General features: G+C 45.6%; 1 protein-coding gene across 1 annotated transcript in view; it reads left to right on the top strand.

Annotated features, from left to right (window-relative positions):
- LOC119431507 (cadherin EGF LAG seven-pass G-type receptor 2) overlaps positions 1-14,995 on the top strand; it is a 297,867-nt gene extending 282,872 nt beyond the window's left edge. Inside the window, exons 15-19 of the mRNA XM_049657890.1 lie at positions 1,164-1,288; positions 2,026-2,294; positions 6,561-6,630; positions 7,721-8,450; positions 9,310-14,995. Coding sequence (XP_049513847.1) covers positions 1,164-1,288; positions 2,026-2,294; positions 6,561-6,630; positions 7,721-8,450; positions 9,310-9,837 — 1,722 coding nt within the window. The 3' untranslated portion in view covers positions 9,838-14,995. The remainder of the gene's footprint in view (positions 1-1,163; positions 1,289-2,025; positions 2,295-6,560; positions 6,631-7,720; positions 8,451-9,309) is intronic.
- Positions 14,996-15,273: the final 278 nt, after the last annotated feature.

Here is a 15,273-nt window from a genome sequence, read left to right as displayed (position 1 = left end):
TGGCCGCATTTCGATATGGGCTAAATGCGAAAACATCCGTGTACGTAGATTTAGGTGCACGTTAAATAAACCCAGGTGGCCGAAATTATTCCAGAGTCCCCCACTACGGTGTGCCTCATAATCAGATCTTGGTTTTGGCACGTAAAACCCAATTTTTTAATTAATTTAATTACTACAATTCCCAAATAGAAATAAATGTGAAAAGCAGAAACGTTCTCGTAAGATAACCGGTTTACTTATCAGAATAAACTTTGTTGCATTTGAGAGAGAAAATTGAATTGCGGACAGCTCTTGGAAGCAGAATTCTGATTTCGGTCTTTAGTGATTAAAGGAAAGCTGCCGAAAACCGGTAATAACAAAATATATAGAAACGAAGTTTGCGATTCAGCGACTCCACGCCAAAAACCGATATTGCAGTTTTGTAAACTGAATCTGCTAGAGCATCTCAAGCGCACAAATTTGTTGTAACAGTTTTTAGATTGCGTGAAATCGTGTATAACGTTTACGAGGGTTTTGCACACGGCAGATTCACAAATTAGTGCTGTATTCCAGAGCAGTGTATAACAACCTAATGTTGTCTGGTTGAGTTGTAGTATTACGTTCAGTTGACAAAAAGGTGACACTATTTTTTTCATATCGTTTTTTATTGCGGAGTAAGGGAGTTGTACAGTTGGAATTAGTTCTTAGTTTCTCATTGTTGCAATTTTCGAAAAATTTTATAAAAATACGGCATCAATTAAAAACACACTTGTATATATTACTAGTTTTACACTTTTCTGAAATGCAATAAACCCCTTAACAACCAGTGCAGTGGTTGCCAATAATAACAATTCTTCCGCTGCCATGTATTTAGGCAGGAGTTCCCGACCTAAAGCTTTCTCCTTATGCGAGTCGGTGAAATCGCGGCAGCAGCTCATAACAAGAGCGAGCGAACTTAACGACACATGAGAACTGACTCTTCTTACGTACAGCACTGGTTATTAGCTACGAATAACAGGTAAATTAGGTTTCTAGACTAGTATGTCACTGCATAGAGATTTAGAGTAACATAGTAACTATAATTACAACATTGTATGGGTATAAAATGTTACCTGCATTGGCTTATTTGTCAGAGCTTCTGCATGTTTAAGGTCCTAATTATTCATTCCTTTCATTTTTTTTAGGATCCTCTACCAGGAACGTCATTGGCACCCCACCACTACCGGATTCTGTCTCTCATATCCTATGTTGGATGTATCATGTCGATCGTCGGTCTGTTTTTCACCATTCTAACCTACTCCATTTTCAGGTGAGCCTGCTACGCTGATCCCCTGAAAAAGGTTTCTTGTTTATGCTTACTCGTTTTAGAAGTTTGGGCCGTCATGTGCGAGGGCTTGCAGTAGAATCACACTCACTCTTTGTGCCTAGCTTTCTTCTTACGAATTCATTTCTCTCTCTATCTGTCTCTCTATCTCTCCATATTCCCCGAATAAGGCACTTCTGTGAGTGAAGTCTCAACAAGTATATTACACGTTCAGTTCGCAGTACAAAAGTTCTCATACACAGCAGCAACGCCAAGACATGCTAAATTTGTGATAGAGGTTAGTGCTATAAAAATAATAATTTCATAATGAAAACACCATAACGGCGGAGGTAAGCTCACGTAATAAATAAACTTACTTCGCTACGGCGTGGTTAAATGCAATTACAACGGGAATATATCGGTGCAACTCATTCACATGGTTTCAGGCGATACTTTAATATATCACGGTAAAACAAAAGAGTGTACGAGAATAAATATATAATTTATTATGAGTATAACCGGACGACTTAAAATACGCTCATTTATTTACAAGGATTCATCTTTACCGCTTCCCTCTCTACTTCTTTTCCGTGTCCTTCTTGCCCCTGCAGTCCACTTCCTCTTCGTCGTAACGTCACAATTCAACAGAATTCACGTTTCTAAAGGAAAGCAAGCAATGGTTTCACAAATGTACGCTAAGGAGTGTCGACACAGTTGCCTCGGCGCTTGTCTCCTTGTGACAGGTGCCTCAACAAGGACCGCTCTGGCAAGATCCTCCTCAACCTGTGCACAGCCATGCTGCTGTTGAACGTGGCCTTCCTGCTGGGTTCACTGCAGCAACGCTTCCCCAGGTTCGAGCTGTGCCTGGGCACGGCCGCGGCCACGCATTACTTCCTGCTCGCCTGCCTCACCTGGATGGGCGTCGAGGCAGCCAACATGTACCAGATGCTTGTCCACGTGTTCGCGTCTTCCGAGACGTGCTTCATGCTCAAGCGCGTCCTCATCGCCTGGGGTAAGTGACCGCTCAGCTCTCGTTTAATATGGTAAAGCGGAGAATAAAGAAAAAAATAACTTGATCCATTTGAGTAAATTATGCTTGTACATCATTCACAGACGCACACGCAAAGCCACCTTTAGTTTCAGAGGCTGTTTGCTAAGCAAAAAAATAAATAAATGAAAACTCGAATGATAAGTGGGGACGTCGTCTTCAGATCCCGTCGCCAGTTAGCTGTGTTGTTCGGAATTTTGACCCTCTACCCTTACGCCTAGTTGATCTCTTAGCAGTAAAGATGGATTCCACTGCATTCTGAAAGCACCAATCACCCAGTTTAAGGAGCTTCAAGCAAATGTATTGATATTAGTAATAATAACAAACTCTGGGGGTTTTACGTGCCAAGACCACGATATGATTATGAGGCACGCCATAGTAGCGGACACCGAATTAATTTCGACTACCTGGGGTTCTTTAAGGTGCACCCGATGCATTGTACGCGACCATTTTTGCAGATTGCCCCCAACCAAATGTGGCTGCCGCGGCCGGGATTTAGTCCTGCGCCCTCGGGCAAGCAAATTTTACTAATCCGCAATGGCCCAAATGCAAGAAAACAAAACAAAAAAATACTTTTAAATTCGTGACATCACACTGGTTCGCTGGTGCTGGGTTGCCGGCGCTAAAAAAATGGAATGTTTAATTTCATTTCATCTCCTAATGTTCAACCTATTAACCAAAAATTTACGAAAAAATAGTACTGAAAAATACTTTATCAGTTAAAACCGGATTAGTGTTTCTCTTCAGTGTTTGTTTAAAAGCCCAACAGCTGCAGCGAAGTACTGCATCGCGTAAAATGTACTTGCAATTATACCAACCTTTACCTGGGAGGTTTAGAGTTGCAAAGCTGCGCAGTGGGCTATGAGGGACACAGCAGTGGAAATGTCTGGATTTATTTAACCAACTGTGGCTTTTTAAGGTGTTCCGAAATGACACTACGCGAGGACTTTTTTTTTATTGCGATAGCAATTATATGGACACTCAAAAGCAGATTTCTGCCGTCGGCGTCGCCGTCGTCGTCGCCGTCGCCGTCGCCGTGAGGTTCCGTATGACGTCAATGGAGATGAAATCGTCGCCGCGCGCCGAACGCTGTATGAGCGAGTGAAAGGACGCGAGGGGCGCGCGCTTTCACGGGGAGTGAACGCACGGCGGAGAACAAACGCGCGTTCTGCGCCGTGCTCCCTTAAGGGCTGCAGAAGTAGGCGTCTCTTTCCTCCTTTACAATCACCATATATGTAGAGCAAACGTGCCTTCTTCCGACGCGCGAGAGGCCGTGGGGGAGGGGGGGGAGGGGGAGGGAAGGGAGGCGACGTTTAACTGCGGCACCAAGTGCCTATTTCTGCGCCGTGCTCCCTTATGGGCTGAGCCGTGCTCCCTCAAGGGCTGCAGAAGATAGCGCCAACCTTTCCCTTTCCCTCAAGAACCACTTATCATCATCATCATCATCCCTTATGGGCTGCAGAATTAAGCGTCCCTTCCTTATGTATAATAAACACCTCCCCCCCCACCCCTATTTATATAAGAGGCTCCGGCAACAGTCACCAACGCCGCACGCATTTTGAGCGAACGCGGGCAAAACGCCGACGGCGTCGACAGCAGTTCTGCGTGTTGCCGGTGCTGCTGCATGTCCAAGTTTATACAGCTGATAAAGCTAATATCACTACTCTGTATAGCTCTCTACAAATTGGCTATCGAAATTGATGCTTCGCGTTTAAGGTGAAACTGCGGCAACATTTTTTTTTTCTTTTTTTTTGCATTCGGTGGCCTGAAATTCAACCAGCGACCTCTCGCCTAGTCGCAGAAAGTCATAGCAGCTGCGCGACCGCGGGGAGTGTAGTTACAGTGGTAGTCAAGCTGCAGAGAAGGCCTAGCGCAAAACTTTGCCTGGGAAATGCTAGCGGTGTGACTGTAAGCAGCTTGCAAATAAAGCCATATTTTTCATGCCGGAAACAGGTATGGTTTGGTGTGACAACTACGTCACTGCCACCATTACAGCGAGCTGGGAGTGATGCCGAAGCTATAGATGGTGTCCCTCGCTCAAACAACCGAGCTTATTCGCTGATTTGCACGCACACTGTATGCCGCATTCTTGCTCCCATTTCAAGAACATACCGCATATTTGAGAGCCCAAAAGAAAAAAAAAATCTGCAGACACTTGAGATTGCCTACGTATGGGAATGCGAAAACGCTATAGTCCCTTTGGTAACGTGACTTGTGCAAACACACACGCACTAGGTACACCTTTAATAAGCCAGAGCCGTGAACTCGTCGTGGCGTCGGAGAACCGTGGTCGTCTCGCACGCCGGAGGGTCCGGGTTCGATTCCGACCCAGACCAAAACGTACGAAATTTTCTTTTCAAAGCCATTAATTTACATTGTTTACAGGAACCTTCCTGAGCTCGGATGATTTCTGGAAGGAACCTTCCAGGAACCAGCCGAGCATTGTTTGTCGTGTTTGTACTCTTTGTGCTGGCGGCCATTTTTGGTACCATTGCTCGGTCACGCCGCCGCCGACGCCGCCAAGTTTTCGCGTAATTGGGCATATAATGGTTTCACATTAAACGTAGCACTGGACAAGCTCTCAGCACCTCACGTCCAATTGTGGGATCGGCGTCATATCCGCTTTATCGTGCGGCTGCGCTGCACCCACTATTGTCTGCTGCGGGATAATTTGAAGACTTCATTAAATATTGGTGTACTTTCTGGTATTTACCGCTTTATCCGCCGTTACTTTCGTCACATTTGCTTACCGTTTTCAATAAAGTGAGCTCATGGGAGATTATGTGGCACTTTGTCTATAATTTCATCATCATCAGCCTATATTTTATGCCCACTGCAGGACGAAGGCCTCTCCCTGCGATCTCCAATTACCCCTGTCTTGCGCTAGCGTAATTCAACTTGCGCCTGCAAATTTCCTAACTTCATCATCCCATCTGGTTTTCTGCCGACCTCGACTGCGCTTCCCTTCTCTTGGTATCCATTCTGTAACCCTAATGGTCCACCGGTTATCCATCCTACGCATTACATGGCCTGCCCAGCTCCATTTCTTCCGCTTAATGTCAACTAGAATATCGGCTATCCCAGTTTGTTCTCTGATCCACACCGCTCTCTTCCTGTCTCTTAACGTTAGTCCTAATATTTTTGGTTCCATCGCTCTTTGTGCGGTCTTTAACTTGTTCTCGAGCTTCTTTGTTAACCTCCAAGTTTCTGCCCCATATGTTAGCACCGGTAGAATGCAATGATTGTACACTTTTCTTTTCAACGACAGTGGTAAGCTCCCAGTCAGGATTTGGTAATGCCTGCCGTATGCACTCCAACCCAATTTTATTCTTCTGTAAATTTCGTTCTCGTGATCAGGGTCCCCTGTGAGTAATTGAGCTAGATAAACGTACTCCTTTACAGACTCTAGAGGCTGACTGGCGATCCTGAATTCTTGTTCCCTTGCCAGGCTAATGAACACTATCTTTGTCTTCTGCATATGCAAAGATAATGTTCAATAGCCTGGCAAGGGAAATATAATTTAGTGACTCCTATATACTCCGCGGCGGAAATAGCGTGTGGTATTCATGGAAACACGAATTACGTCAAAGAAAGATGCGCCTCGACACAGCTTATGTTTCGCGGTCGTAGGCTTCCGATGATGGCAGGAGAATAGGACACTGTCATGGGGCATTTACATTGTTTTTCGTAGAAAAGCTGCTTATAGCTTACTTAAAATACCGAAAGTGTTCATTAGAGGAAGCTTTTTGCTTCCACTTCTTGTACTCCCGGCTGATAGCGTCCCTAATGTGAGGCAACAAAATAGCGCCCCCTATGAAGAAGAAAGAAAAAAAGAAAAAAAAAACAAGCTGAGCTCGCCTCAAACAACAGCGCTGCAACTAACACAAAGGCATTTTCAAAGAATTCAGTCTCGCACTTTGAAAGAGAAATATAGCAGACCGACAACCCGGTACAAATGCTTCTTCTAATGTGAAAGTCGTGGCTAATTTAAAAAAAAAAACTTGATAGATGGTTAATGAATGACTGTGATAAAAGAGACTGGCATAGGGTGTGTGGAAATACCTTTATAGGTACCTTTATTAGGCTTCAATACATTTATTCAGGGTAAGCGAAAGTCAGAATTGCTTCTTTTTTTGACAAATCTGACATACTGCCTAATTTCTCTCTGTGCTAATTCGACTAACGCGTCTCTTATTTGTGTTTCTGCCGCACTTCTTTCCTGGGTTATAGGTATTCCAGCGGCTATCGTTGGCACCTGCCTGGCTATAGATTTGGAGCCTTACAGAAGCCAAGATGATTAGTAAGTTGACACTCACAAAAAGTACTATGTGCATGAGAAAACATGCACGTGGAATTTTGGGAAGTGACTAAGCATTATAATTCATTATAATACACTCATTGCCTGACTTTGTCTCTCATGAAGAATATTAGGCATAAGTGTTATACCTCGAGTGCCGTTAACTCCGTGTCGCAATGCCTATAGTCACTGGTGCATACCGCGTACAGTGCATACCTATGGAAGTCAAATGAAGTTCAAATTGTGGTACGTGCAATGTTTCCTATAATTATGAAATACATGTGAAAAGGATAAATGCAATCATTCCGGAACTTTTGAAGCAGTTCGAATGAAATTTTACTGGGTTCAAATAAAATCGCTGTAATATATATTTTGTGCCAAGTTTATATTTTAAGATATTTGATTTAGTAAAACTGCGAAACTTAAAAAGGAAGGTTGGAAAATCAAAATTTATTGAAGCATCAAGCTTATAACCTTGAAACTTGCCAGTAAACACAGATGTCAGAAATCTACATTGTCTATTTGGCAGGAATTAGAAAAGCACCAATATTATTATATTAATTTAAATTGTCAAGGAAATGTTCTGTTTGACAATTTTTGATAGCGCGTTTGCGAAACTGGCGCTGGCAAGCAATTTGTCGCGAAATGCAATGTCATGCGTTGAAATCGTTTATCTTAGGCAATAAAATACTCACTTCACTAAATAGCGACACGTATTTGTTGTGGCAAGTCGTGCCGCTGTTAATTGGGTGCTCCTGATTTTTCTAAAACATTGATTTTCGGCAAGTCTTTTTCCAACTATCTAAGAAAAGAAATCAGTAGCGCTGCAGTTTTATTGCGTGGTGTTCCTCCGTCTTTTTCTCTTTTGCTAGTCCATGCTAGTAACGAAGGCATCCTTTTTTCCACAATACGCACAGAAGCTGCTCCTTCAACATTGCTAAATTTTCATCGTATATACATTGCCTAAATGTCTCCAGTATGTTCTCTAAGCTGTGAACTACATGACGTAGCATACAAGCTAAATAAATAACGCGAATTCCTATTACTAGCACTTACAAAAATTTGTTGTACATGCCTCTTTTTCTTTTTCTAGCTGCGTGATATCATCCCGAAACCCCTTCATCTACTACATCGCATTCCTGGGCATCTCCTGCTTCATCCTCTTCGTCAACTTGCTCGTCTTCATCATGGTGACGCGGGTGCTCTTCAAGCCGCGCATGGCCGGAGCCAACACCAAAGCCGCCGCCAACCACAACTCGTCTTCCGCTTCCGGTCCCGGCGCCGCCAACTCTCTGCCTATCACAGCGGCTCAAGTTCGCGGTGCCTTCACCGTCATGACCCTGCTCGGCGTCACGTGGATATTCGGCGTTTTCGCCGTGGGCGAAGCCCGGACCGTGTTCCAGTACGTCTTCTGCGTGTGTAACTCGATGCAGGGCTTCCTCATCTTCGTCGTACGAGTGCTGCAGTACCCGGAGGCCCGGGCAGCCTGGTCCCAGCTCGCCACCACTGGTACGTTCAAGAAGAACCGAGGGTCCGGACCGCAGGCGGCCTCCTGGTGCGCCTACTCGAACCCCAAGCGCAACAGTCACTCTTCGATGGTGCGGGTCACTTCGAATAGCACCGACAGCACGAGCACGGTGGTGTTCAACAGCAACATGTGGAACAAGGGAACGGGAAGCGGTGGCCCAGCTGGGGCCCGCGGTGACTGCCCCTCGAGACTGTCTCGCTTCTCGAGTGTCGGCAGCCTGTTGAAGAATTGCAACCTGCAGAAGGCTGAGAAAAGCACAGCAACTCTGAATAGAAAGGACAAGGCTTCTTCCAAGGTTTGTGTTTCAACCAATCGCGAAAACTTTGGCGCTTGCAGCTGCATGTTCGTTGGCATAGATTCCATTGCAGTTATTACAAGCCTAAATGAACGCGCCGTCGCACCCCCCACAAGTCTGCAGCTGCAATTTCTCCATGTAACAACTGCACTGGTCTATTATCTGGAGAAATGTATCCGTAACATTAGCTTCTGCCCGTCATTGTGCGTATCTTCGATCATTACACTCCTGGCTAACCCTACCTTTGACTCAATAGACCCAAGATGACAGCATGGACGCCATTTGAGGTAAAATACTACCTTGAAGCATTTGATGTTTGATGGCATGCGTGGTTAGGAAGTGAGATACGTGTATGCACTAGCGCCAACAGGTTACTAAAGGTACTTCACAGATTTGCGTATGACGGGCACATGAGGTACGGGCATGTCTTTTTCTGAGAAGATGTCAACGCTTGAGGTCACGCGGCCTCGACAGGGTAATTTCTTTGCCCATTGGGAAATATACGCAGCTAAGCGTCTTTCCCGCACATGTATGCGCCTCACAGTCAGAGCGGAAGAGGCAGTCTCTGTCGCATCAGATTGTAAGCTTTAGCAGATATATATGCATAAACGCACAGGGATTGAGACCCGTGTCACAGCACGATGACATGATCTAATATTTTGCAATAGTGTAACACCTGCTTTGGACGCCCAACTGTTTTTTTTTGTAAACTTCTGATCTCTTGTCCCATTCAATAAATGGGCCATAGCAATCTTAGACCTGTGAGAAATTTCATTTGTATGTTAAGAAGGGTCTTCCCGGAATAATTGACAGTTTATTCCCTTGCTCAGCATATAATGCTAACGCTTTTCAATTACAGGCAATCGCCGAAGAAGCCGGCGCGAAGCAGAATCACAAGGAATTCTACTCCTCGGAAGATCAAGTCACGTCTCTGGTGCCAGACCTGTACGCCGGCCAGGAGCATCAAATCAAAAGCAACAGCGTCGGCGTGTCCGACCCGATGAAGTACATAGACGACGACTCTCGAAGCACGGTTACAACACTGGGTCTGGGTCTGGGATCCAACCAGAAGGCACACATATTGTTCGCCTACACAGGAGGTGAGGCCACTCCCATACGCGTGAACGGAGTGGTGCATTCACCGCTGGACAAACCCAAGCTCGAGTCCTTCAGCACATTCCAGAGGTCGTCGCCCGTACCGGCCAGCACGCCCAAAATTCCGGAACTGCCGCGGTCATGGAACACCGCTGCGGCGACGGTTGTAGCTGGTCCCGTGGACGGGATCGTTCCAGACCACGATTCCCTGCGTAGCTCCACAAAGATGATGGCTACCGAGGAGACATCATTCGTGACGCCCAAGAAAGCGAGCATCGCGGTCGCGTCTTGAAGAGTTATAGACAACAGGGAATACACGATCGTGTTCACTCACTAATTAACAAATCCATGGATAGGAGACAGGACAGCGTGCCTTTTATTCAGCATTGCATTCTTTGAGGCACGCAGCGTCGTGTCCTTAAGTGAAGGTTTCACGCAGGAATCATATCGGCATCTTGGGATGTGCAATAGCAGTGGCCAAATGTGAGCGGTGCTCTTTACCTACAATTGAGTGCTGGTCAACTCGAGGCATGAAGACTTAACGTGTTTCTCAGCCGTCCCCAGGTGCTTGGAACAGTGTCTGTGTTTTGTGCACTGAGGCGTCTGCTGAACTGCTGTGTTCCTTAGCATTGTCATCGTTCTACCATAAGGACTGGTGTTGGCTTCGTTATTGCACTTAAGCCCCGCCCTTGTGTATTGACCTCTGTCCATGGCCAAAGAATGCCGACAGAACAGTGGTGCTGTGCGCCTGACACGTTTCTGTGACACGGTTTTTCTGCGGATCCATCTGGTCCCTTTGTGGCATTTTCCTACGGTTTCGGTTTTCCCATTGCCTTATGTATGCCACAAATCAAAAACCAAGAGGCCCGGCGACAGTGAAACTGACTGAATAATGCACATGCTTGTATTTGCCTGTTCCCCATAGTTATTCGTTACGTGGTGACTTGTGGGACAATATGGGTGGGGCATAGGCGCATGAACCGCCGTTTTTAGTGTGTATATACTATGTGCCCGAATATTCTGGGCTGCATTTAATTTATCTACACAACTACAGAAATCTATATAAAGCTTTAATAATGATAGAGGCATTATTGACACGCATCGTTTTTTTAGGCGCGCTATGAAGTCATTGCATTCGTATTTCAGAATGCGTAAGTGTGTGTTTGTGCTGGTGAGAATGTTAAGTGTACAGCAACACTTGGCTAGACATTTGAGAGGAAATTTTGAATCGCCAGTTCTCTAAATGCAGAAAAGACAAAAAAAATCAGTGCAGATGTGTTGCAGCTACAAGTACTGCGATCGATAAACGCTTCCAGAAGTGAGGAGATAGCAGGTATTTAATTTCAAGCGATAATGTATAGTTTTCAATATGTAATGTCGCCACGGTAAAAAACGGGATGAAAGGGGCCAGTTTACTGTCCTGTATATACAGACATACATACGACTTCTAAATTTTTCAAAGAACCATGTAGGTTTAAAGGGGAAAAAATATGGGCAGCTTGCACAAGCGGCGCAAGGCTGGAGTAAACAGCGGAGCTGGTGATCGACCTAGCTTCTTCCAGGTTTTACTATGCTCGGATAAGTTTTGCTAGGAAATGCTTAGTGCTACTAGGCACGGTATTCCGAATCGGCTCGCCGCTGACGCGCAGACTCTCGCTCGGCCGCGCGACGCGCTTCGAGATGAACGGCTTCTTCTTCGGGTGTCCGGATCTTCTTTGGTCGTCCCATCTTGAGGCTACGCGTACTCGCCACAGAGTCAATGAGAGTTGTGCCGCCGTCGCGGCGGCTCCGAGCTTTATCTCCCCGGTGACGTCACGGCCAAGCTGTGCCTCCACACTTGCCGGGGCGTGGCTGGTCGAAACCTGCCCAGCCGCCGCCAGAGGCGCCTGCTGCAGTCACGGCCACCGCGCGTGTTCGGCGCGAACGCGGGGAAACGGGGAAACGCCATCACGTCGGCAGCATGCGCGCTGCGCGTATGCTCTCCTTCCCTCTCCTTAACGTTCCATGTCAAGGCAGCATGTGCCCGGCATGGAGAGGAGGCGAAGCACACGCAGCTCCGCGAGGTGGTTGCTAGGCAACGCGTGGTGACGTCATCGCCAGGAGCAGTTTTTGTTCGCACTACGCGGTGCAACCAAGAGCTTAAACAACGTCGCTGTTGATAAAAAACAAGATGCGAAGGACGCCATGCCCACGCCGGTTTCCTTTCTGACTGGATTCTCGTAAAACTTTGCAAAGGCTTCAAAACTTCTAGATGCATGTTCCTGTTCCGGCTGTTAAATGGTGCGCTGTACATCAATTGAGCACACACGATCTGCTGTGTCGCTTTCACCACTGCCGCAAGTCCGTACTTCTCTAGCTCCGCTGTTGTCTTATTTATTGTGTGTATGTCTGTCAGCTTATTGTGATCTCCCTCAACCTCCCCAATCGAATTAATAAGCAAGTGAAGCTGATCGAAATGTGAGGCATTCATCCACTGAATTAACGTGGTAGATGAACAATTTCAGCGAGCTTTGCAGATGCTATGATTTTGTGTCCAGCGTTTTATGGATTCGTATGCGTGGAAAACCGGAAGATATCGTTTACGAAGACTGGGGATAATTGAATATTGAAGCAAGCATAAATATTTAAAATCGCTTAAATGGGCAGGCTGAAGTCAGGTATGTAGAAACCTGAGTTTTTTTAGTTCCAATAGTAGGACGTCCGCATGCATATCCGTCTGCAGTACAACCGACATATCTGTGCCATTTTTAGGCTGTATCCATCAATTCTTAAAGTAATTTCCATTTAGCACTTCTCATGCCTCTGGTAACACGTCAAACTAGGAGCTAGCTAAAGAATGCACAAATGGATGAAATATTTCGGTTTTGTATCGAAATTCTTCGCTGTCAAAATTGTCTCAACGCCTGGCATATTTCGTCATCATTCGTCCCATGTCACCATGTTGGGCCGAATATAAAGACTGATAGGGCTCTATATTACCATACGGTACTTTCTTAAACTGCAGTTAAGGACATAGAATTATTTATTCAAGCTTCAACCCTGCAGGAAGGCTTCGGAATGGAAATTGACGTGTCCTAACAGTCAGCAAACGGATGAATCTCTGCCTGCTGAGCAGTATCACTGTCGACTATATTTAATCGCAGTTCTTACAGTACTGTCATATGATTTCCAGTGACAGCCAGCCTGGTTTCCATTGCCTGCTTTGTTCCTTTTCACTGAAGGTTTTCCTGCATGCAGAAGTAAGCCCACAGACCTGTTTAGCTCGTTTTTTTCATGGATGAGGATCGGGTATCTTTTCTGTGTGGCTTGTGTTTAAGACTTCACTAGTGTGTCTGTATATATGCATGTTGTGCGTGCTTGATTTGAAGTGTTTTTAACATAAGAGAGGCCGCTAGCTCGGAACATTGTGCCCACGGACAAATTCATCCATGTGTCACGATCTTCGCCTAGGTGGGCAGTACCTTGTCACCCCGTAATCTGGCCAGTGAAGCCGCTAACGTGAAACGCCGCGTAAATGTCACTTCTCGGACGCTAGACAACTTAGGGTGTGTTCCAATTTGTTTCAGCAAGCACAGCTCCTTAACTTAGTATCTAAGAAAGCAGCTGCTTCTCTGCACATCAGAGTACGAACAGACCGTGATATCATTCCCCTTTTTTCACGCACTAATTTGAGCAAAAGTGAACCAGAATGTTACTGCAAGTAATTTGGTTGTATGTCTCAAAGAAACAAACAGTATTCACCTATTTCGTACACGTATTATCTAAAACTGGTACTAAGTAATTCCCCGTGTTTCCACTAAGTAATCTGTGTCATAAAAAACAGAAAACAGCCAGCAGCTACCTTTGCACTATGAAGACCCGTGCACATCCCTTACCAAAAATTGCATTTTTAAAAAAAGTCTAGTAACTCTCACCTGAATATCATTCGCGCTTAACGTTCCATTTGTCAACTACGTCGGCGAGGTTTCGGCAGGATCGTGAGTCTCGCTAATAGCGCTCACTTGAACTGTGCGTCGTATCACTCCCCTCCTTAGCGCCTTAAGGTGCCCCTCACCAGGTTTGGGTGTTGTAAACAAACAAGCACGCCGCGTAGATGACGCGCTAATGATCGTGTCTGTAAAGTATCAAACTGCACCAGAGTGCGAAAAGAATTCAAGTTTTGAACAATAGCACGCGTGTCTTTCATCTATAGGGAGCTGCACTTGCTGCCGGAGAATCAAGGTCACACCCATACAGACGCCTCTACGTAAGGCTCCTTATCTGCAACGTCACTTATCATAGCATGGTTACTTCTGTAAACCATCCAATGCCTAACGCGCAAGTCGACCACTGGAAGTGCGCCACCCTGCAAAATGCGACAGAAAGAAAAATGCCGCTTCCATGTGCTGTGGCACTCCGTGAAGATTTCATTGGTGTTTTCAAGGAACGCCTCTCTTTAGGAACCATTCGCAAGTACAATGCACACGACCAAAATGGACACATTTTTTTTACCGAGAAACGCCTCGCTCAACGTGGCTTGTGGGCGTTAGTCGAGGCATAAAGATGGTGTGTCTATGTTGGGCAGTGAAGCGCTCCTTCTGGCAGCATGCGACATTTCCATTCCTTGTATCTCCTCTCATGTATATTAGAGGAGATACGAGGAAATGAAATGGTGCATGATTATTTCTTTAATGAACCAATCTGACAAAGGCTTTGCGGTAAAGCGCCCCCGAGATGGCACTAAAGAAATTTTGATGACCTCAGCTCGTTATTGGCGATCGTCACTTTCTGGCTCATGACAAGCCGACTTTGTCCTTATTACCTTCCCACTTTCTCAATGGCTTGTTGCGTGTGACAGATACAATGCTTTCCTTGATTTCACAACTCAGATGGCAGTAGACATTCCATTATTATCGTTTCTATTGAATCGATATTCTACACTATTTGTAGTCATGCCTATGCATGTGTTCAACCATGGTATTGAAACACATCATGACAAGAAGAGAACCGTTATGGTGAGGTTTTCTTCTATGAGCCCTACAGGATGGCTAGGCAGCAAAGTAGTCAGCATCGCTGATGGCGTACATTCTGTTTCCTTAACGGTGTCTTCTTTGCCATCTAATTCATCTTCAAAACACAGCTCCAGGAGAGAAGGTTAAGCAACTGTCCGGCGCCGACATTTGGAACGCACCCTTCCAGTGCAGCCACCAGATAAAACTTGGACGAAGATTTGTAGCCCCAGGATAAATTTGCCCACACGTGAAGCCGCTTGTGCAAGCGGCCTCAGAATGTTCTATATCCCTCCTTTTCTACACAACATGAAGATTTGTAACTCCGTCCCCCCGCGTGATTCTGCCCTTGTATAACTTATCTGGGGGCCCAAATGCTGTATAGTGATAATTTAAATGTAGTATAAAGGAAGAAATATAATGAGAATGAGAATTCATTAATAAAGATGTGTTCATTTTATCAAAGCACCGGCGTGACTTATTGTGTATCTGCCGGTGGGTGTTATATGGGTATTACTGACCAAGAGAAACGATTCAGTTTGAAAGAGCTCGAATCCGCGCCTACTGTGTCTGTTCGTTCATTTCAATCTGTTACGCTGCCCTGCTGCTGTCAAATCGAAGCGCGCGCAACTTATAGTAGAGGAGGTTAATACGAAGAGCAATTACCTTGTAGTGGTTTGCACGCCGGCGATTTCAATGACACGTAAGAAGCTACGGTTCCTAGAGTGTGCTCATGCTGC

This window comes from Dermacentor silvarum, chromosome 10 (genome assembly GCF_013339745.2).
Source record: "Dermacentor silvarum isolate Dsil-2018 chromosome 10, BIME_Dsil_1.4, whole genome shotgun sequence".
In the NCBI taxonomy this organism is placed as follows: Eukaryota; Metazoa; Arthropoda; class Arachnida; order Ixodida; family Ixodidae; genus Dermacentor; species Dermacentor silvarum.
Note: the sequence above shows the minus strand (reverse complement) of the source record. Positions and strands in the feature narration are given on the sequence as shown.